Source organism: Erpetoichthys calabaricus, chromosome 4, assembly GCF_900747795.2.
Source record: "Erpetoichthys calabaricus chromosome 4, fErpCal1.3, whole genome shotgun sequence".
Lineage (NCBI taxonomy): Eukaryota > Metazoa > Chordata > Cladistia > Polypteriformes > Polypteridae > Erpetoichthys > Erpetoichthys calabaricus.
The window spans coordinates 272998029-273022335 of NC_041397.2; the positions used below are offsets into that span (position 1 = coordinate 272998029).

The window sequence follows — 24307 nt, forward strand, 5'->3', positions numbered from 1 at the left end:
AGTGCCTATAAAAAGTATTCATCTCCTTGGAACATTTCACATTTTATTGTTCTACAACATTGAATAGCAGTTGATTTGGCTTGGCTTTTTTGATACTGATCATCAGAAAAAGACTTTTTAATGTCAAAGTGAAAATATATCTCTGCAAAGTGGTCTAAATTAATTACAAATATAAAACACAAACTAATTGATTGCACAATTAGTAACTCCCTTTACAATGACAAAACTAAATCATTAGTGGTATTTCCAACTGGATTTGAAATTCACATAAGTAGTTAAATGGAGATAACTGTCTGGAGTTTCAGTTGATTGTAATAAAAATGGTGCAGCTTGTGGTGAGTCAGTATTGCAACCTAACATACACAATGAAGACAAAAGAACACTCCAAAGCAACTCCATGAGAAGGTGATTGAAAAACACAAGTCAGGGAATGGAGACAAGAATACATCCAAGAACACTGAATACAGTCCAGTCAGTGAAGTCCAGTATGGAAGAGCTGTGAATTGGGCTAGAGCAGGCCGTCAACAAAAAGTGGCTGACTGGACATGAAGCTGACTTGTGAGAGAAGCCACCAAGAGACCTATAATAACTCTCAGAGTTTGTCTACAGTGGCCAAAATTGGAGAGACTGTGCATACAAGAATTGTTACCCAGGTGCTTCATGAGTTGTAGCCTTATGGGAGAGTGGCAAAGAGAAAGCCACTGTTTTAAAAAGCACCTCAGCTACAATTTACTGGGTGAGAGACTCTGAAGTTAGCTGGAAGAATATTTTACAAAACCAAAATTGAGATTTTTTGGCCATTAGACTAAACACCATGTTTGGTGTAAGTCAGACACTGCATGCTATCAAAAACAACACCATTTCCACCGTGAAGCATGGGGGGATGTTTCTTTACAGGACATACATGAAGGGCTGTGAGGGTAAAGGCTAAATAGACTACAGCAAAATACTGGGAAGTCCTGGAGGAAAAGCTGATGCAGAATCCTGCACCTTCAGAGATGTGCTTTCCAGCAAGACAACAATCCCAAGTGTAAAGCCAAAGCTACAAAGGAATGGCTTTAAAGCAGCAATGTTAATGTCATGGAGTGGCTGAGTCAGAGTCCTGATCTCAGTCCAATTGAGAATGTGTAACCTGACTTGAAAAAGGTTGTTCACTCATGATCCCCATGCAAACTGACAGAGCTAGAGCAGCTTTGCAAAGAAGAATGGGGAAATTAAAAGTGTTTAGATGTGAATAGCTGATAGACAGAGACCTGTGCACACAGACTCAAGGCTATCATGGCTGCCAAAGGTGTATCTACTAAATAATGACTTGAAGTAAAATACTTATTCAATTAATTACTTTGTTTTTTTTTTATATGTGTATTTGATTTAGCCTACTTAGTAGGGACATATTTTAATTTTGACATTAAAACGTCTTTTTCTGATGAGTATCAAAAATGTCAAATCCACTGTGAATCAATATATCGTAATAATAAAATGTAAACATTTCAAAGGGGGTGAATACTATCTTTAGGCACTGTACATAGAATATATAATGACTCGGTCAGTATCTATTTTGGATATTACCTCACCGTGTCTAGCAGCTACATTTATTTTAGTGAAGTAGTTTTGTGCTGCCCATTATTGTTGTGATTGGTCGAAGTCACTGCTTTTCCCTTCAGTCTGAGCACAGCATATGACTGTTCACAGTTCTGAAAATGAATTTGTTATGACAATTGTGGGGGCAACACTTTGGAACAGTGGTATTGATGCTATACAGATCCAGCGTCTGGATTTGAGTGGTCTGCCTAGTTGTTGGTCTGGAGGAGTTTGCATGACCATTTCTGCATGGATTTTCATGATGTTATTCCATACTCCTCCTGCATACTCATATTTGTACCATTTAGATTAATTGGTGAATCTAAAATAGCTCGTTTGTGTGTGTGTCTGTAGTACGAGTGGGCCCTGCAACAGACTAGCATCCTGTCCAGGGCCATTACTGCCTTAGGGCTCATTTATACTTCACGCTCAGAACGCGTACGCGCCTGCATCATGGCCGCCACGCGTTCTGAGCGTTCATTTGATGCGTCCTCTGAGCAGGTCCTCAGAAATTAACGCAACGCGTGCACGAGTTGCAGTACCAGCAAAAAGTCGGGGGGTGCAGTGTGCTAAAAGTTGGAATGTGACGTCAGAGTCTCTGTTTACTATCTACATGTGACAGAAAGCCGCTTTGAGGATCCTAAGAGATCGGTGTGCGTGCTTCAGTATTTCATAAATGGTTCGATGTGGTGAAGCAAAATGCCGACATACAGATGTATTCATGGTGCTTTTATATTCAAGCGTCGCATATTCCCGATCGTAATGACACAATACGTTTTAAAATTCTCACATACTGTCTTGTGTGCCATCTTTTTTTCTATGGCTTCCTCTGCTCCTGACAGCAGCGAATCACCAGCAATAGATCACCACACTGAGCACATTAAATGTATGATATTCCAACTCTCTGCACATTTAGAATCCTTAGATTTATACTTGATATCACTTTCATGATGAAAAGTGAAAGTATGTATGTATTTTACATTTTATAGATAAATCGGTAATTTCATTTAAATAATGAATACTGTTAATAATTAGATAGATAGTAATTACACATATGGGGTGACACAGTGGCGGAGCGTTAGCGTTGCTGTCTTGCAGGGAGTCATGTCGCTGATATTCCCTGCCTGGAGTTTACATGTTTTCCTGCTGGGTTTCCTCAGTGTGCTCCAGTTTCCTTCCAAAGATATGCAGATTTGGGGATTTGATGCCGCTAAAATGACGCTAGTGTATGTGTGTGCTTGTATTCACCTTGCGGTGAGCCGAGGCATCGTCCAGGGATTGTTTCCCACTCGTGCCCAATGCTTGCTGGAATGGACACATCCAATAAACATCCTTTCAGAGATATTGCGGTAAGGTGTCATCGGAATTTAATGGGTGTTCTAAGCAATTCACAACACAGAGAAGCCGAACATGTTCTCACTGTGATAATATCTCGCACTGCCACCTGGCGGATTCCTTGTAAAGTACGCGTGCAAGTATAAACAGTACAACGCTTGCGTAGCAGGAGCGTCCGCTGCAGCATGCGTCGCGTCGCGTGAAGTATAACTCCGGCCTTACACTCCATTGCTTTCCAGGACAGACTCCATCTCCCTGTGGCCCTGAAATGGATTAACCTGTTTCAAGAACAAATGAATGAATGTGTGAATGACAAATTTAGGAAAAATAGGAAATTCTATAACCAAAGATTAAACAAAGTTGGAATTGTTGCAAAGGCCCAGGGCAGTGTAGTTGTTATAGCTGGCTCTTCTAACAGTACCTGTCCTTAATGGAAGGCCTGTAGGAAGCAGACTGTGGTCAGGGAGGCCATGATTCAATGCCAGAGAGAATGATGTCAAAGCCTGCTAGCACTACAGTACTTTCCATTCTTTCCGGATGTAGGGCCTTTACCTTAAATGAGGGGCCTCCTGCACTCTGGATGCTGTCTATTGACATTAGAAGTTAAAAATAGAAAACTAAACAAAGATAGTTTGTCAAGTGTCACTGAATCAAAAAAAAAGCAGAGTTTGCTGACCAGTTTTCAATCTTACTATGCATAAAGCTGTAACATGCGTAAAGTGTGGAATGAAAGTAAAGAGTGAATGAGCTGCCATGATCCAAATGTTTTTGAATTCAGAAATGTTTAAAAGCACTTGAAATCTAACCGTGCTTACTAGTCTCTTATTATTCAGTAGAATTTGACTGTAGGTCAATCAACTTTATGTACAGTAGTTTGGGGGTTCATCTCCAGACAGTGAATGGACATACAAGTGAGTAAATAATCTCAGAGTGCAAGCCAGAAGAATTTCTCTTTGTCTTAAAGTAATCAAAAAGCATAAACAATACAATATAGAGAAAGGAGCATCATTAGCAGTGTAATTTATTAATCACAAGCAAAGTCATCAACAATCACATATACACATTCAGTCCAGCACCTGGGACTAGTGGCTCTCACGCAACATTTTGGTTTCAAAATCCTCTATTTGGATAAGTGGGTTTAAAAATTAAAGAAATAAATGCAGTTATCTGTTAAAATTAGAGTTTTAGAAGTTGATGATTACTCTCAGGCTTAATGAGAATTAATTTAGCTCAACAGGATGTGTGCTTGCTTTTTGACTGCAAAAGAGGCTGAAGAAGCAGAACAGCTCATTTCATGATGGGACAAAAAGTGGGGTTATGGTATGTATTTTGTTTATTTGGGCACCGCCTATTATTTGGACTTTAGAATACCCTGAACCTCTTCAGTCCAGGTGAATTCTAAATGGTGGTTCTTAATTAAGTGTGGATGTGTGGGTGAGTGTGTCCTGTGTTGTAGTGGACCACATCCAGTGTTGGCTCCTGCCATGTGCGTACTGCTTCCATGATAGGCTTCTGACTGTGACCTTGAGTTGAATTAAGCACTTGAATGGATTTATTGACAAATTATTTGTGCACTCTGCTAAGTTTATGCAGAGACAACACTTCTCATTGTTGTAATTGAGGAAACACTGTCCAGTTCCTTATTCACTCACACCTATTAAAGTCTGAAGCAGTCTCAGTTGAACAGCTGCTTTTTACAATTTTCACTGTAGATTATGGCATCATTATAAATGGTAATCAGCAGGGGCCTCATGTATAACGCAGTGCGTGGAACTCACACTATAACATGGCGTAAGCACAAAAGTGGGAATGTGCGTACGCACAGAAAAATCCAGATGCAGGAATCTATACGTACGCAAACTTTCACGTTCTTCCACTGCATAAATCCCGATCAGCGTGAAAAGTAACGTACGTGCACGCACCTTCTGTCCCGCCCCAACTCCTCCCAGAATTACGCCTCTTTGAATATGCAAATCAATATAAATAGCCTTCTGTGAAAAGACAAGGAAAAGCACGGGGGGAAATATAAGAATTTCAGCGAATACCAAGTGGAGGCAAAGGAAAAACGTACTATTTGTTGGTTTAAACAGTGGTATAATCAACAAAAGGAAGTTGATTGAGTGACAGAGTGTCGGAGAAACTCGAAGGCTCAACTTCACAAAGTCGCACAGTGCCCGAAATAAAAAAGAAATCACATATCAAAGTCGCCGTGAAAAGTCGAGTCGTAGCCCACCGTCTGAGTGTCATATGAAAGCTAATTAGGGTACAGACAAAAAAAATAGGCACACAGTGGGGAAAAAAGCACGAAATGTCAACTTTAATCTCGAAATTTCCACTTTAATCACATAGTTTATTTTGCCATTAAAGTAGAACATCATAAACTTCATCTTAAAATCGTTTAATTTACTAGTTTCTCAAATCCCATTGTAACTAAAGTGGCACATTAAATGCTTTGTTCTGTATTTGATCTTCTATGTGCTCTACACGTGTGAATCACTACCTGCTTCTTAAACGGGCTTTCTCTTTCTCCGACAGGACACATAATCCATTACATTCGTGATATTACAGCTCTCTGAATAATTAAAATACTGAGATGCATACGTGATATCTTTTTCATGATGATAGGAATGAAAGCATGTTATGAAACATGGGAACACGGTGGCGCAGTGCTTGTTCATGTCTCATGCAAGAGGCTTGCTGTGCCATGCGCGACCTTCAATGAAATAATTTATTACAGAAGTACTGTCTCTTTCAAATGTACTAACCTCCAATTCCTGTCCTTACTTTTCTTTCTCCAAAAACCCAATCGCCACACAATCAGCTATATAGACGTGAAGCCATTTGTAAGCTTAAAACGCTGATTCTTCAAAATTTTTAAGGAACATTGAAATATCTTCGTAGTACATGTTTAATTATTATATCCGTCTATCCTTCCAGTGTCGCGTCAGCACCAGCAAGAATACAACGCAATGCAGGAACAATCCCTTAACTAGCTAGCGCTGCGGCACCGTGTCCTCACATGTTTAATTATTAACAAGATTATTTAAATGAAGTTAAAGTTTTATCTGTATAATATAATCAACATATTTTGCTGCATTTCATCTTAAAAATGATATCGTCATCATATGTAAGTTGTGCAATATTATAACTGTAGTGCAAGTTTACAGTGAGGTGATTGTACTTATAAGTAAACAGTTCTACAAGGAGCACTTGATGGACTGATTGAGTGCGTTTATAGTTCTTGGGATGAAACTTTTTCTAAACCGCGAAGTCCGTACAGGGAAGTCTCTGAAGTGTTTTGCCTTGGCTCAGGCAGCGTCTGCTTCATGCTGTGTACCGATTATTCTCTTTCCGATCAGCTGCTGCTGTGATTCCCTACTCAGATACAGTGATATAAATACTCCAAGTGGTGCAGTGAGAGTAATATGGAAAAGATGATCTGCTGTGGCAACCCTTAATGGGAGCAGCTGAAAGAAGAAGAAGATGCAGTGAGAGTTACAACGCTAAAGCAGTTATGGTATTTGGAATACTATGGCTATTCCCTGGACCATTATATTGCTGCAGGTTAATTACAATCAGATGCATTACACTAATAAACAATATGCAGTTAGTTTCAGTGTATTTATAAAGCCGCGTCAGGAATGTGGAGCTAAGAAAGAAAGGGTGACCACACAGGAACAGTAGCACTGCTTTGACGCTGGGTGCCGCCAGTCTGCAAAACCGAGCGGAGAAATTGTGTACGCCAAGGTATGAGTTACCGTGGAAATGTGCATGGCTTTACACCAAGTTTAGGTTTTATACATCGCGATTTGAGCGTGGAAACGTTCGTACGCAACATTTCTGTGTGTATGCACCGTTTATACATGAGGCCCCTGGACTTTATTTAGTAGTAGTATTGGTACTTACATTAGCATAGCGGAATATGAAATTTCCTTCTCTCTCTCTGAATAGACTTTAACTTAACATTCTTGTCTACATTTTAAAGTATGTTTTGTATAGTATTTTATAGAAATAAAATACATTTAAATAAATAAATATCTGGAAATGATGAAAACTGAAAAAGTGAAAATTTGCAAGCCAAATATTTTTCTCAAGTCTTGCCACTGGAGAGAGGTTTTCATATACGGTACACATGTGCTCCTGGGGCCTACTGCCAGGTGCCCTGCTGACTGTATGCCACAAGAATGCGCATCATACCTTCTGGTGAACAAAGTTTCCACTTTCTGCTGAATTCCCCATTGTCTTTTGCATGATTCTTTTCTTTGCTTAACAGCAGTTTACATTTAATGCATTACTAAATTGAAGACAACAGCTCTTCATGAAAGTGCACTGCTTATATATGCAGCAGATTTTTTGCTAATATTTGTCAACATTTTCCATATTTTTCATTTTTAAAACATTTGTGAAATCATTTCTGTGTTTTCATTTAATTTGTAACCAATGACCTCTGCTGCCCTTTAACTTATGTTACCATACACTGGGTGTATGACTGATTCAACTTATTTTGATGGATATTACATCCATTGTTTGTATTCCTTTGCTCTGTCTCAGTTGCTGAGAAAGGCACTAGCAAAAGAAAGTGATTTAGTTGCCCTCTATAGCTTCTACATATCTAGTTCTTCAGTATATTTAATGTAGACAATAAACATTAATGATTTTCTGTTTAGTGTATGTTCTTTTGGATAATATGTAGTATTACAGGATGTCTACTTGTATTTTGTACAAATATATGAGGCAAGCAGTATTTTCCATTTACATTTTAAATATCTAAGTTAGATACAGAGAAAGTGTCAAATGATTGATAGACAGAAATGGAAGCACTTTATAAAATAAAGAAGGATGTATGAAGGAATACAAAGGCACAATATAAAAGAAGGATGGATAGAGAGAGAATTTATTTATCCCAGAGGGGAAGTGTGGTGCTACACCAGCTGAAATGCTATCTTATGTATAAATGTCTACGTGTGGAAGTGTGTGTGTCTATCTGTCTGGCCCGGAAGTGTGACGCTACAGCATGAAGCTCAAAGGGCTGGCAAGGTGGCCCCAAGTTAACGATTCGGAAGAAGAAAGAAGTATGAGGCTACAGCATGAAGCTGAAAGATAGCGACTCTATCGCCAAAGTGAAACCGCTGAGGAAAAACAAATGAGAGAGAAACTCACTTAGCCACTGATAGACAAGCGGGACAAGCACGTCCGCAAAATGAAACCACTGACTCTGCATTTCAATTTTTTTTTGATGACTTCAATAGTTTCTAGGAGCCCAGGTTTTTTACAGCATTAGCTTACACAGCTAGTATATTATAAGCAGTTAGAGAAAAACTTAAGTCTAAACAGATAAAAAAAAATAAGTGAATAAAATAAGTATATTAATGATATATGGTATTTAAAATTAATATATTAAAATGTAAACTTCTATAGCAGTGCAGAACAACAAATACTAATTTGCCTTTCATGGGTGTCATCAAATAAAAAAATGGTGCAGCTGGCATGTTGTTTCCAAGAGACTGAGTTTGAATACCAGCCTGATGTCTGTCTGTTTGTCTTGGTAGAGTTTGCATGACTCCTCCCATTTCCCAAAGACATGCAGATTACATTTATTGGTGATATTAAATGTTCTCTGGTGGGTGAATGTGGTTAGTGTTAACGTGTCCCATATAGGTGTGGTTCTCACCTTGTCCCAGAAGGTGCATGGACATCCTCTAGCTCTCTCTGTCCCTGAAAATTAGATTAAGCAGGTCCAGTAATTGTACTGGACATACTGTAAATTAGGTTGCCTTGTATTATTACACACAATAATTGTTTCTGAAAACAAACTCCCTCATTCTTCTGTGTATCACTGACTATAAACCCAAAGATGTACAGTTTGGTGAGGGAGCCCTGTGGTGACCTGTGCAGGACTTGATCCTGCTTTGTACCCAATCCTGAAAATTTTAGTATAGCTCACTTTCATTGGTAGGTGTCCCCTTGATGTTCTACTCCCTGTCTTGCTGGCCTTTGTGTACACTGAACCAATGAGTGATGTTTTTCTGATGTAAAAGTTGCATTTTCAGTCATTGGGCTCTAGTTTCATCATTGTATGTGGCAGTTTTATTGATTTCCCAGGAATTGTTACAATTACAAAATTATGCATGGTTCTGTTTTATTTTCCCATTACACCTTGTGTTATCAACTTTTTCAGGGAAACAATAACTGTTTCTGGCTACCAACATTTCAGTCATTACCCTAGTATGGGTCAGAAACTAAGCTCTGATTAGACCTGCTATAAATGCTCTCTAGAGAGATTACATGTTAGATTATTACACATATGCGGGCACTACAAGTCATTAAGAAACACCATTATATTATTTCTTATGACAGCCAGAATGTATTATTCTCATACATACATCAATCCATTTTCAAACACATTTTATTTACCTTGGGGTTACCGAGCCCTGAAGCCAACCTGGCAGCTTCGGGCACAAGGAAGAGGAACACACTACATCGGTGCTAATTCATTACAAAGAACCATTAGTCACATATCACACTAACTTATACAGCATTGGTCACCAGTTAACCTAACATGTATTCCCAAGATTTAGGGATGAGGCTACCTGGTGGCTCTAAATTGTATCTGTGCTCTGTAGTAGACCGGCATCCCATCCAGGGTTGATTCTTAACTTGCACATAATAATGTTAGGACTGATTTAATTTGAATGGAATCAATCTGATCTAAATAGAAAAAAATACGCTTTGCAATTGCAGGTCTAACCAAAATTATTTTACCATTTTTTGAACCTGATGTACTGGCTACTCAAGAGAGACTTAAAGACATTGACAGCCAACCTGTTGATGTCATGTAAAGTAAAAAAAGGCAGCAGGATGAAGTCTTATTTAGGTTAAGCAATGCGGGTGAATTTTGGCAGAAATAACAACAACAAATATGTTCATCTTCTTTTAAACTGCATGCAACACTCATCAGCTTACAGGTTTTTTAAAATACCAATGTCATTAACCTTCCAAAAATGCTTTTGAAGTCCCTTTATATAAAGCAATAAATGCAGTAAATCCTGACAACAGGTTTGAGTGATAAACAATAGCCTGCAAAAGTAAAACGGAAATGTACTTTGCTGTAAATATTGACAATGGTAATCTTACTCTAATCCTGCATTCAGTGCAGATGGCTAAACCTACTGCCATCTGTCAGTTTTACTCCACCTGGAATTTGAAAGCACTGTCCAGGTAATTACAAAGTTATAATAAGGAAAAGTTTATAAAATTTAAGAAGTCAAATATAAAGTTATTTGGCATATTTGTGTTTGTCAGTGGTAAGCACTGCCATCTCATAGCTCTGGAGTCCTGCATTTACATCCCAACTTGGTCACTGCCTGTGTAGCATTTGCATGCCTTCACAATCTCTGTCTAGGTTTAACTCATGCTGCTTTGTTTTTCTCCTTACTTCCTAAAGACATTTGGGTAAAACTTCAGATTAGATGCTGAAAAATGCATCTATTACCCATTTACTCTTAGGTAATAAGACATTACCAAAGGCCTGCTTTGGTCTTCATTATGCTTATAAAACATCAATAGATAGGTCATTCATCTCTGTGCAGTGCAGCATAATAAGACAGTTTGATATGCTGGTAAAATTACTTGTTAACATAAAGGATGCACAGGTTTTAATATAAGTACGCAAAATCATGAGAAACACATCTCACTTAAGCTACTGTACCTCTGGCCGTACCAAAGTGAAGTTATTTTAGTAGGCCACAATGCATAGATGCATAATACTTTACTGATGCTTTATAAGTGTTATTAACATCTGGAGAAGCCTTTGTTAAGGTCTTGTGACATAACAGTAAATAAGTTATAGATTTTGCAGTACCTAAACTAAAGTGCTACCAAAATTTATGTTAGGTTAATTGGAAAATTTCACTTGGAACTTGTTATGCTAATTCTGCCTTGCGCTTAACTGTCCTTGCTTGGTTTTTGCCTTGTGCCCAATGGTTTTCCCGTGACCCTAATTTGGAACAATTAGGGATAAAGTGAGAAACTGTACTTATAATATTGCCTCTCAGTCATATCCTGTTATGTATGCTGTCTCCGAATGTAGTAGTTTTAAGTGACTTTTAAATTATAATGTGGTTTATTTTAACTCTGTTACTTAATTTGTTAAATGTTAGCTTGGTGTTGTAAAGTAATGAATGAGTAGCTGAAAATGAAAAATATTTCATTCATTTTTACATCTTTACAACATAAACTTCATTTATATAATATACTGTATATATATATATTTATATAATATACTGTATATAAATAATGCAAAGAGTACGCGACACGTGTTTCGCCCTCATTTGGGCTCATCAGGCGTACACACTCTACTGCTCCCCTCTCAGGGATTGAACCTCGGACGTCAGCGTAAGAGACAAAGCCCCTTTACGCTGCGCCATGGCGTGTGGTTCGTTTATTTGACAGCCTGTAGTAATTACATTCATTGCATTCGTAGTCTGAGTCCCAACCTGAATTGTGTGGGTGGTTACCTACCAGGTAACGCTTGTGACATCATCCACGGTGCCCTCTTCAGTTGCAAGAAGCAGATCATGGAATGTTGCATAGTTTACTGTCAAATAAAGCAAAGAGTACGCGACACGTGTTTCGCCCTCATTTGGGTTCATCAGGCATACACACTCTACTGCCCCCCTCTCAGGGATCGAACCACAAGTGTGTCGCGTACTCTTTGCAACTATGCAACATTCCATGATCTGCTTCTCGCAACTGAAGAGGGCACCGTGGCGGATGTTTGCCGAATGGCAGACCAACCACAAGCGTTACCTGGTAGGTAACCACCCACACAATTCAGGTCGGGACACAGACTACGAATGCAATGAATATATAATATAGTGTGACAGACAGCCAGGATTCTTATCTGACCAGGGTGCCTCTATAATGGAAGGACTGAGGGAAGGAGCTTGCACGGGGCAATACCTCCCCCGGGACAACAGAGGGCAGTTATTATCACTGAGGAAATGTTACCAGTCACTAAAGGCAAGAACTACTAGACATATAAGCAGTTCCTTTCCTACTGCAGTCACTCAGGTTAAATAGTCTCTGATTCATCTTTGTCTTTTCCTGATTTCTGTTCTCATCCATTCAATATAACGTATGTTTATTGTGTCTTTAGTTTATATAGGACTTACTGCACTATATTTCAGAAAGAAATTAAAATTCAGCATTACTATATTGTTTTATATATCTGTGTTTACTGTATACAGTATGTTGTGATTGTGTTATATATTGTATATTGTGTTTTTTAATTCTGTGTACCATGTTAGTATATGGATGTAACACCAATAGAAATTCCCAGCAATATTGCTGCCTGGGTATCAAATTCAACTTTGTCATCAATATTGAAACAATTATGGGTGAAAGAGAGTGTGTGTGCGTGTGTGTGTGTGTGTGTGTGTGTGTGTTTGTGGACTTGTGCATTTTTAGGTGGCCTGTAGTCCTTTCCTTTCCTTACTGGATACTGTGTGACCTTGTAATGAAAAAAGTGGTTTCTGAAAGAGTATAAATAAAAGTTTCCTCCACATCAGCTACCTTTAACAGGAACAGAAAAACATAAACCATGACGGGAAATCATTCCATCTGATAGTACAACACACTTTACAAAGCTAACCTCATTTTTTTATATAGTAAAGATCCTCATATATGCAATTTATTCATTACAGACACTGTATATAATGAAAAATCATGTATAGTGAAATGTCCATATACAACCCCTTACATTTCTCCTTAAAGTATATCCCTAGCCTCAAATACACAAGAGTATCAATAACATTTCAAACAATGTGCCTATGTGCAGTGATGGTGTCTTGTGGGAGACTCAGGCTAGGGCATCTTGTGTTAGTCCAATATGGCCAGAATTAGAAGAGACTACTATTTCATATAAATCATAGTTAGCCAGACAAGATATACACATGGTGAGTGGTGAGTGTGACAGAGGGACAGCACAAGTTGGCAGAGTTTCTCTTTCTTGCTCTACCACATGCCACAATGAGTGTGACACTATGGCAAGAGTGGATCTGGTTGGTTATTAGGCCATAGGTCTGAGGTGGTAGGACATTTAGCAACAGTAAAGGAGGTGAGTATCTCAATTCTTCTCATATATCTGTGTGTGACACAAAGTGAGAGCACAGGAGACACATACAGTGGAACCTGGGTTCATGACCATAATTCATTCCAAACCTCTGGTCGTAAACCGATTTGGTCATGAACCGAAGCAATATCCCCCATAGGACTGTATGTAAATACAATTAATCCGTTCCAGACCGTACGAACTGTATGTAAATATATTTTTTTAAAGATTTTTAAGCACAAATATATAGTTAATTACACCATAGAGTGCACAGTGTAATAGTAAACTAATGTAAAAACATTGAATAACACTGACACAAACACCCAGGCTCCCTGCTCAGCTGCAGCAGGCTCTCTCTCTCAGCAGCACGCGAGCCCCCCTCTCCTCTCAGCTGCACGAGAGACACCTACCCCCCCCCCCCCCATAGTATTGCAGCAGTTCACGCTATAGCATTCCAACCCGATCGCTGTAAACACACTTTTTAAATGAGTATTAAGCGACAGGGAAAAAAAAGGAACATTTGAACTAATCCAAACTTTATTTAAAAGCCAATCAAGAAAGTAACATTACAGGAGTTCAAGCTAATAGCATTACAACCTGATCGCTGTAAACACTCTTTTTAAATGAGTTTTAAGCAGGGAAAAAATGAACATTTGAAAAAAGAGAAAAGTAACATTGCAACACTTCTCATAATTAAGTCTCAATAATTCTCACCACTCTTCACTTGCTTAGAAGTCATGGTTAACTGCAAAAGCACACGAAATACTGTAGAGCACAAAGAGTTCACAGGTAAAGCACGCATGTCTGACTGAGAACAATGAACAGGGAGAGGCTGAGCACGTGCTTAAATACAGTAATCGGCGCGTAAGAAACCGGAAGGGAAATGAAATAGAGCACAAAGACTTCACAGCGAAAGCATGCATGCACGGAGAACAATGCAACACGTGCGGAAATCATCGGCGCGCACAAACCGAAAGGGAAACTGGCTTATTCATATACCAAGTGTGTGGTCGTGAACGGAGGCAAAAGTTTGGCAAACTTTTTGGTCGTAAACCGAGTTGTACGTGTACCGAGACGTTCGTGTACTGTGGTTAATATAAGAAAGCCAGAGTGTGGCATATAATTTTTTTTTGTTTTATTTATCATTTTGCTCTTTTAGGCATTGATTCCATTGTTTTAAGTCACTATGAAAACTAAACTGCTGTTACACTAAAAATCCCATAATCGCCTAGATGTACCATTATATTATGCTGGGGAAAAAGTATGTGACACTTTGTATTTTTTGGAAAACTTGAATAGGCAAAATATTTCACCTTTCACTCATTTATAGCTAATAACCTTATTTAGTGAACATTTATTTTATTTTGCTTTTTTTAGGTGAAGATTTGGTCAATGGTCATTTCTAGTGGCAACTGTATTCAGTTGATTTTTCTGAAGATATTTCTCTTTCATAATTTAAAAAAAACAAAAAAAAAAACCAACTATAAATAATGCCTGTCTCTAATTGGTTGTTTACTCTTATAGAATTGACAGGAAGATGTCTACCAGTCAAACAAACTACAAACTTGATGAAGCCCAGGCCATCATCAATGAACTAAGGTCAATCAAGAAAGCGATCAACATAGGCGAGAAGGAGAGGCAGGACCTTATCCAGGTAGGAAGAGTGACTTCATCAAATTGACCAAGAATGATGTTTCACAGGGGGACTTCTGGTTGAGCTTGATTTGAATATCCAGACATCTTAACTTTTAGTTTGTTAAATGATAAAAAGGACTGTGCAGGCAGTGTGATTTCATGCTTAAGCACTGGCACCGAGACACAAAAGACTCTGTGCAGCCCTAATCATGTCACTTTACCTGCCTTTCAGTTATATTCCTATAGAATTTAAAGTCTGCATTGTATAAACTTTAGTTTTGTAAAACTCTTTAGCTAAAATTGTATGTATCTCTCTATTATTAAAAAAAAAATCTTTGGGAGGGAGATTAGGTAGACGAGACGTGATTTTCTCGGAAGACAATTTGAAGTCCCGCAAGAGACACTTTAACTTGCTCCCAGCTCTTAAAACAACGGCAAGCGACAAGCAAAACACGTAGCACACCAGCAGCAGAAACCCAGCAGATGATCTGACCACTTCTCCTTGCATGCGTTTAGCCACCCTAACCCCCAATCCCCCGCCCCCCACCTTCACAACACGAGCGGCAGAGACACGAAGTGGCAAAAGGACAGCTGCTGTATAGGCTTTAAAATGATCGACGGGCAGCGCGACAGCAGCAGAAAGACCGCAGATGATCCAATGGCATCTCCTTAGCATGTGTTCAGTCACCCTAACTCCCCAAACCCCCCCCCCCCCACAACGTGAGCAGTGTAATACCTCCTGAGAAAAGAGATTTAACCACGCCCGGGGCCGGAAATAAAGGACAAGTATTGTTTTTACAATGTCACGTGAGACAAGGCAGTGAGACATCATTTAAAACTAGTCCACGGACATCTAACCTAGCAGTTGTTAGATTGCTTTTGGCAGACATGCTTCATGTGCTCCCAGCTCTTAAAACAACAACAAGCGACAAGCAAAACATGCAGCTCGCCAGCAGCAGAAACCCAGAAAATGATCTGACCGCTTCTCCTTGCGTGCGTTCAGCCACCCTAACCCCTCCTCCCTCACCATCTCTACCCCCCCCCCCCCCCCTTCACAACGCGAGCGGCAGAGACGCGAAGTGGCAAAAGGACAGCTGCTGTACAGGCTTTAAAATGATTGACAGGCAGCGCGACAGCAGATGATCCGACGGCACCTCCTTAGCATGTGTTTAGCCGCACCCCCCTTCACGACGCGAGCAGAGTTATACGTCCTGTGAGTAAGAAATGTCCCCACACCTGGGGCCGGAGATAAAGGACAAGTATTGTTTTTACAAAAGTTTTAAAGTAAAAGTGAAAATAATGCATATGTAACAGTTCCCATGAAACTAACAATCTCTTTAAATTGTATATCCGGTAAACCGAACCCGGGGGTGGGCGAGCGAAGCGAGCAGGGGGCAGAGCCCCTAATAAATAAAATAAAAATCAAACAGAAAAATCACGTCATTTTTTTCATTACACAAAAATGCCTTTGTTACAGCCTCTTTTTTGTGGAGTTTAAATTAAGGTTTGCATTAGGATTAGTGGATAAAGTCATAATGTGTTGTTAAGATGTGTATGGGTGTATCATACATTAGCAAAACACAATGCCTAATTTTAATTTGATTTGACAAGATCAATTTCCTTGATTACACATTGTCATACTTATTACTCAGAGGTACTGTAAATTCATCTTCCACAACACTAGCATATGTCCTTTAGATGTTGAAAGACATAGATTCCTAAAACCAAGCTGTGCTTAAGGCTGTCAAATGAGGAGAATCAGTTGCAAAGAGACCTTAGGCCTCACAGTACAATACATTTGTTGGTTCTGTGAGTCATCTAGCAGGAAGGAGAACAGGAGTCTATATTCTAATCATTCACCTTCATGTGGTATTCTTGAACTACTTCTATGTCTTGCTGTCTGCCGCTCCCTCCAGGTATTGGCTGTAGAACTTGCTTCAGTTTCTGTCTCTTATTATTTTTACTGTGAATACTCTCATTCAGGTTCCCTTGCCTTTGTATTGCATGACAGTGATATGCTGCACTGTCTGCACCCTCAAGCCTTGATGACTCCTCCAGAATGTGTCTGTCACGTTAGTCTGCAGCCACTATATTTTATCACCCGGTCTAAAACTGCACAGGTACAGTATTTATTTTTGTCCCACTAGATGATCTGGGAAATTCATTGGCTAAATGATAGTAGGACCATTTGGACAAGAGTAGATTTTGCGTTGCTTTTCTGTTGCTAGCTGGCCTCCACGGAAGAGTTTGATGTTCTTTTTCCTAATTCCGGTGTACATTTGTTTCTGAAAAGTAGTCATATTTAGCTGTATTTATATATTAAATATATAAAGGCGTCTTCCTCAGCATCTTTCATTTGAGGTCTATGGGGTGCCAGAAGAAATATAAAACAAAACTGGAAAATTTACTGAAAATATCCACTTTGCAGCCATTTTATTTATTAACATTGTTAGCTGTAGTTGCACATTGCTTAGCACTGATGTCTCACAGGTCGCATCTAAAGACAATGAGCCATAGCTTCAAAGTTTTAAGACTACAAAAGGATGGCCAATGGAAACTACCTTAAAGACAGTCCATTTTTGCTTTTATTCTAATATCCCGAATAAGCAATGGATTCTGTAAACGAGACAATAAGCTATTTTAGTTAAAAGGTGGAAGTTAAAAGGTGGAAGCTGCCGTCGCTGTACTTTGTATATAAGAGCCAGATTGAATGTTATTTACTTATTTACCTTTATTTATTTACTTTATCTTCCTACAGTGTAAAGTCACAAGTAGACTGCAGAGCTTCCCGTGTACATATACAAAGTGCGACATGCATTCTTGCTCCGATGTAGAACCGTCGTCATGATCTAAGTTCACCTCTGTTATAGCGCGTCTTTATGTGAAAACAGCAGTGTAAGATGGGGGGGGGTAGGATCGTGAACGCGACTGAGAGAATAAAACTGAATAAAAAAAAAAAAAAACAAAGCTAACCTTTACAAGTATTATACATTTACACTGGCTGTTACAGACTGAAATCAAATGTATGTTTTTATTCTAAAATAGTAAGAATAAGAGCAGCTCACTTCTCAAAACGGACTTGTCCGGGGTCAAACCTGTGAAGTTTTGATTACCAGTCAGTTGATACCATTGCGCCACCAAAGCGGTCGTAGCAAATGCATGTCAATGTCGCACCCTAACGCGGGTTCTTTTTCTGCAGTTGTATTCTTGAATAGGAATAGCACTTGTTCTGTTATATTTGTACCTTTTGTGAAAGTGTTTATTTGATATTTGGAATTCTGGCTTAACACATTATACAATTCATGTCTACATTTTGTCAATTATTACTAAAACATGAAAAACATTTCTGTTTTAACGATGTGTTTACTGTACATAGATTGTTGTAGACACGGAACACACATGAAATGCATGTGTTCCAAATAACGATATAGTATTTATAAAAGGTGTCATTTTGCTTGACTTCTCACTCTATACAACTCTAAGCAACTGACACGCAGGTAAACAGACTTGAGCTGAGAAAACTGTGTGGCGGTGGGGGATGTGATAGCAGGCTGCTTGCTGCTTATCGACACATTTACAGGACAAAAGACACTGATGGAGAGGTGCGAAGTGGTTTAAGGTGGGACGGATCTACGAGTTTTTTCGTCGGCTCTGGTAATTCTAGTGTTAAGGAACAAAATTCTTTGTTTTCTATGCCAAAAAAAACTTTAAAGCCTTTAAAAGAAAACCCAATTTTAGTGAACTTTGAATTTTACAATTGCAAAATCACTAGCAAAATGTTTTGTGAAATTGTTTGCAAATCGAAACTTGCCTGTTTAACTTATTACTAGTTTCTGGCAGCCCATTACATGTGTGTGTATACGAAACATAATGTAGCATATCACATTATTTTTTTAAACCCCTTGGACAGAGCCTAACCTGACAACACTGGCATGAAATATTCCTGGACAAGGTGAAAATTTATCACATTTATCATGAAACCCACTGATGCACACACACATTCTGGACCAGACTGGCATCTGGAATTACCCTAACCAGTACGTCTTTGGGAATGAGGGAGAATTACCAGAGTCCCCATAAATAAATCCCACTCAGTCACAGGGACACCTTGCATACCCCACAAGAACAACAACTGGGCATATACAGTATAAACATATAAAACACATGTATGATATATAATATACTGTATATAGGATCATTTTCATGATATTTTTGTGTAGCTCTGTGTTTTCCTGTTTACTGTATGTAATGTTTATTTCATTTTAACTTTACTATAATTGACTGTGGGTGTCAATTTTGTCATGCACCTAATATTAAAAATGTCAGATGACGATGAATAGCTAGTACCCATCAAAAGGCACTAAATCCACTTGGATGGATTACTTTACATATTCATCTTGCATTTCATAGCCTGCAGGGAAGGAAAAGAACAAAGTAACTTGTTGATACCATATACTTTTCTTTGAACTTAGAATTTCAGGAATGAAACAGCAAAAAAAGACTTTTTCAAGGCTGGTACTAGTGAAGCACCTTGAATTTACAGTTTAGCAAAAACAATAAGTCTTAGTGAAATGACCTTGGGTTTAGAGGTTTCCAAATTAGGCTAGGAAAACGTGAAGATTTTAAAATTCACCCTTCATTTTAGACTTGTGACTGTGGTACTGGCCTCCAATCCAAAGTATCTGCATCTTAGGTGTCCTATAAATTGTTTTTTCCAAAGTATGTTACTACTAGACATGCTGTGCATTTACAACCAGGCATTAAAAACATCCTTTTATCTTATGTCAATGATTACCACAGGGAAATTATTCTTCTGAAAAAAAAATTCCATCAACAATCATTAAGTATGTTACTATTAATCGCCATTAACAGACGACAGTGTGCTTACACCTGCTTACAAATAAATGTTACAGACTCAGAATAAAAGTATATATTTTAAAAGTGGCATCTATAAAGATAGCTTGGCGAATACATGTATAATTGTATAGGAGACATTCTAAACTAAAATATTGACATTCAATTGCGTATAAAATTGTTAGGCCTAAACAGAAGAATTTTAGAGGAGACAGAGTATAGACATAATTTATGTTTGTGTTTACATTAATGGTAATATTTTTTTGTGATGCTACTTAGTTATATGCTTATATTCAGTTATCTATTCTTTTTTCAGCTATTGAGAGCTCCTTTAGTACTTATGACATTTATGCTTCCTTTCCAGAGCTTAGCAAAGCTCACAGTTGGCTTTCGGAATAGCTGCTACGTAAGTGACTCTCTTCAGGACCTTCAGAGTTCTCATGAAGCCCTTGGCGACACCTGCTTACCTCAGCAGTACTGTGATGCAGGATGTCAGACTGACATCATCGGAGAGGTATGCATTCATTCGCAGAGTCTGGCACTTTAAGTATCTTAACGACCAAGAACAAGAAAAAGCACTAACTGAAAGCTAAACACTGAATATTGAATAAAGCATGTGAATGTAAAAATCAAACTATATTCTGTAAATATTCTAAAGGTTTATAGCCTGTTATAAAACAGGGATGAAACAGGCCACATTATTAAGTTATATATACTGTATTTTGTTGTGTGTATATGTATATATGTATATAGTATTATGTGTAAAATTTCTAAGAGTACTTAAGTATTCCTTCTTGTGAAGTGGTTTCATTAATTTAAACTAGTGTCTGCTTTTCTTGACCATAATCTTGGAACATAATTATAAAAATGTATGAAAATACATTCCCGCTAACTGCTGCTCACAACATTTGTTATTTATTGCCAAATTCTCTCTAAACTCTAGAGACTGTATTGCATGAAAGTCCCAGGAGGACAGCTGTTTCTCAGATTTTGGAACCAACAGTTAAAGGTCACTTAGATCCTGCATCTTGCTGATTCTAATGTTTGGTTGAATAACAACAAAAATCTCTTGACCATGTCTGCATGCTATATAAATTGAGTTAAAATTAAATTAGTATTGTCAAGGAGGAGTTTCACCATACTCTGTACACACTCACAAAAATATTAACCTTTTCCCTCAAACTATTATGTTTCTCCTTTGAATTCAGTGCTACAAAAAGGCAAAGGCAGGGACGACTGGAAATTGCATGCTTCCTGCAAAATGAAAATATAAGCAAAACAATATTGAAGAGAAGAAAAGACTAAAGGAAAAATAAGATCTCCACGTAGTAATGATGGCCCATGATGATGTTATGGACAGAGAAACGGACAGAGCTTAGGTTTTATCCATGTTTGTTTTACATGGCATAAAGAGAATTAAAGAAGTTAAAAGTAGTAATTGCAGCCAGTTAAAAAAGGGCCATAAAATTACTGGCACCAGATGTCCAGGTTTTAAAGCATGTTCCATTTTGGCAAACCATTGCAAAATGATATAATGTTCCAGCTTTTATCCTAACACATCTTGTGATTCAAACCCACTTACCATCCATAATTATCAAAACTTTCACTTGCATTATATCAATTTCTAATAGGTGTATCGATCCAAATGTATTCATGTAGCAGTCTCATTATAAGCTCCCTGCTACCACCTAAGACAGCAAAGTCTTATACCCATGAGCTCATAGTATACAGTTAATTTACATATTCAGAGTAACCTCAATGATCTTCCTTTAAGTACTGAAACTATTTCTCAAAATTCTTATAAATACAAATCCACACATTATAGGGCTTTCAGTTACCTCTGGAGTAAATAATCCATCCATCCATCACTTGTTTTCCATTCCAGATTTGTGGATCAATGGAGCCCATCTAAGCAGAAACTTCAGATATCTGGTCTACTGTCTCTGTGTGTGGTTCTCTAGCTGCACAGTAGCACAGAAGAAAGAGCTCCACAGGGTCATTAAGTTTGCCCAGCGGATAGTCGGCTGTCCTCTCCCCTCACTAGAAGAACTGTATAGTTCCTGTTGCCTCAGGAACGTCAATAAAATTCTTCAGGACCCATCACACCCAGGGCATGCATTGTTTAAACACCTGTCTTTAGGCAGATGTTTCAGATCCATAAAGACTAAGACAAACAGACTGAGAAACAGTTTCTATCCTTCAGCCATCACCATGCTGAATGCTGCTAAGTGGTCAGTCTGACCTAGTGCACCTTCATGTTTACAATACAATACACTCTCATGTTTAAAATACAGCTCTAAGTTAACATTGGATAAGGGACAAGTGCAATATAATGTATGTATGAGTGGAAAACATGGTTCTGCTGTTATGGACTATTTTGGTACTTATTTTATTCCCTTTTTATTTTAGTTTTAACTTGAGTAATTGTGTTTTTTTTTTCACTGGAAAATTGCACCTAAAATTTTGTTGTACAATGTCTTATTGCTACAATGACAATAAAGATTTTGATTTGATTGATATATGCTAGACAAGTTCAGGATGAGCACACACACACACAAATACACACATCTGTTCATATTAAACATCTAGAGGTAGCAATTAACCTGTAGTGCATAAGACAAAATTCTCATCCATTGCAGATTCTGCCCAAGTTGTACAAAAGTTAATGAAATTGTTGTGCTTACATTGATATTTAAGGAATCACCAGAATTCCCCACCGCACCCTAAATGCGTATTGTATAGGTTAAGAAGAATCATGATCATTGTAGTTTGAGGCTACTGCTATTTAATATTTGGTGTCTTTCCCTCTTTCTTTCAGAGAGTTGTGTTTCAAATACTTGTCCTTCAATTGAGTATGTTGAAAGTGTGGGTGTAAAATTCCACCTATAATACATTTTTGTCTCTTCTGCTTGCATACAGTTCCATGGAGACTTGTTGTTGAATAATGGTTTAAGACTGTCTAAAAAGACTTGGGAAAAAAAAAAACATGGGAAATAACTTCTTGGCCAAAGCTTTACTTCCTGATTTACATCCGTCTTCACCAAAGGTTGAAAATAGGTTCCTATACCAGTTAGCTGAGCTTGCTTGTTATGATAAGGTCGAGTACCACAGAGCACTTCAGTATAGGACTGTTGCTTCTTTGGATTGACACAAAACAGTTTGGTCAGGATTCTTTTCAAGCAACTCCCACAGACAGTATACTAGGCATGACTGATGGAGAAAAGACCGTATGCAGACCTTTGACATGCTGGAGGTATTGTATTTTCCAGATAGCCTTGATGTGCCTTGAATTCTATAGTAGTGTCTGAATATTGTCACTATTTATATAGTGGCCTAGTCTGTCTAGCTAAGTGCCTTGCTTTAGTGACTCTCACAAGGACAAACATACAGTAGATCGAGTGAGTGAATATATTAAGTTGGTGTACTGGATGTGTGTCAGTAATGCACATGAATGACTCTGGGTGTGTGTATGGCTCTACCCTGTGATGGACTAGTGTTCCATCTAAGACTCACGTCTGCCTTGTGCCAATTGTTGCTTCCTACGATCATGTAAAAGTGTAACTCAAAGATTACTGGATGGGTTTTTGTTATTATTTTTGACCCACATTTCTTTCATTTGATATTCCTGAAATTCCAAGCATGGGAATTCTGCACTACTTTTTTGGCAAACATTATCATAAACCTCAAGTGCTCTTTGCAACATTTACATTTTTTTTATTTCATTTGATTAGGATTAGCATAGCTGAAAATTGACCAGTGAGCATTGTTATGTACACTATAACATCTCTCATGATAAATTAATAAGATTTGGGTTGGTTACAAGCTCAAGGCGTGACTAATGCATCATTTAAACTGTTTAATTATTTGTATGTAATAAAGTAGAGCTGAGTTGAGTGTTCTTTTTGAATGGAAATGTTGGGACTGATAAAGCCTATACAATAACAGTCTAGAACACAGTGAGCAGCAATTAAGTAAATGCTCCTATTTTGTCTGGCATGTTCTTTTTATTTCTGGATTACAATTCAAAAATGCTACATATTAATAATAATAAAAATGATAATTCATTACATTTATATTGCGCTTTTCTCACTACTCAAAGCGCTCAATATTAAAGCATAAGCCCAGACTCAATAAACACAGAGTCATTGCTCTTTTTTTTTTTTTTTTTTAAGGATAAAGGCCCTCAAATCAGGAAAAAAAAATGTTGCTAACTTGTTACCTCGATAGTTTGGTAATTTATAGTGCTTTACAGCAGGGGTAGGCAACGTCGGTCCTGGAGTGCCACAGTATGTGCAGGTTTTTGTTCCAACCCAGTTCCTTAACGAGAACTCAATTATTGCTGATGAAGCACATATTGCTTAAGTGACATTTTAATGCTTCATTTTAGTGGTCTCGCTTGTTAAGGTTCTCCAACCTTAATTGCTTATTTCAATCTTAAACTGCTGCATTCAGTGTTTTAATTGCTCCTTATTAGCAATAAGATGTAAAACAGGGGTAGGCAATGTCGGTCCTGGTGAGCCGCAGTGGCTACAGGTTTTCATTCCAACCCAATTGCTTAATTAGAAACCAATCTTTGCCAATCACAGACCTTATTTAATTTTATGGCTTGTTAGTCTGTGCAATGTAAGGCTTTTATATCGTAGATTTTTTTCCTTTCCAAGGATATCATCCAAATGATTTGAAGCCTAAAACAGATCATTTTCAGTCTGTCACATTTTTCTATTAAGTGTTTTATTAAATCAAACCGTGCATGATGAACACACACAGATGTAATTGGAAAAAAGCTAGCTG

The 24307-nt window shown here is 38.1% G+C and overlaps 1 protein-coding gene across 4 annotated transcripts in view; it reads left to right on the plus strand.

Annotated features, from left to right (window-relative positions):
* The window catches only part of wwc3 (WWC family member 3), a 256278-nt gene that overhangs the window by 158488 nt on the left and 73483 nt on the right, over positions 1-24307 (plus strand). For all 4 annotated transcript variants that reach the window (XM_028800807.2, XM_051926805.1, XM_028800809.2 and 1 more), the window contains exons 6-7: positions 14552-14681; positions 19881-20030. In XM_028800807.2, coding sequence (XP_028656640.2) covers positions 14552-14681; positions 19881-20030 — 280 coding nt within the window. The remainder of the gene's footprint in view (positions 1-14551; positions 14682-19880; positions 20031-24307) is intronic.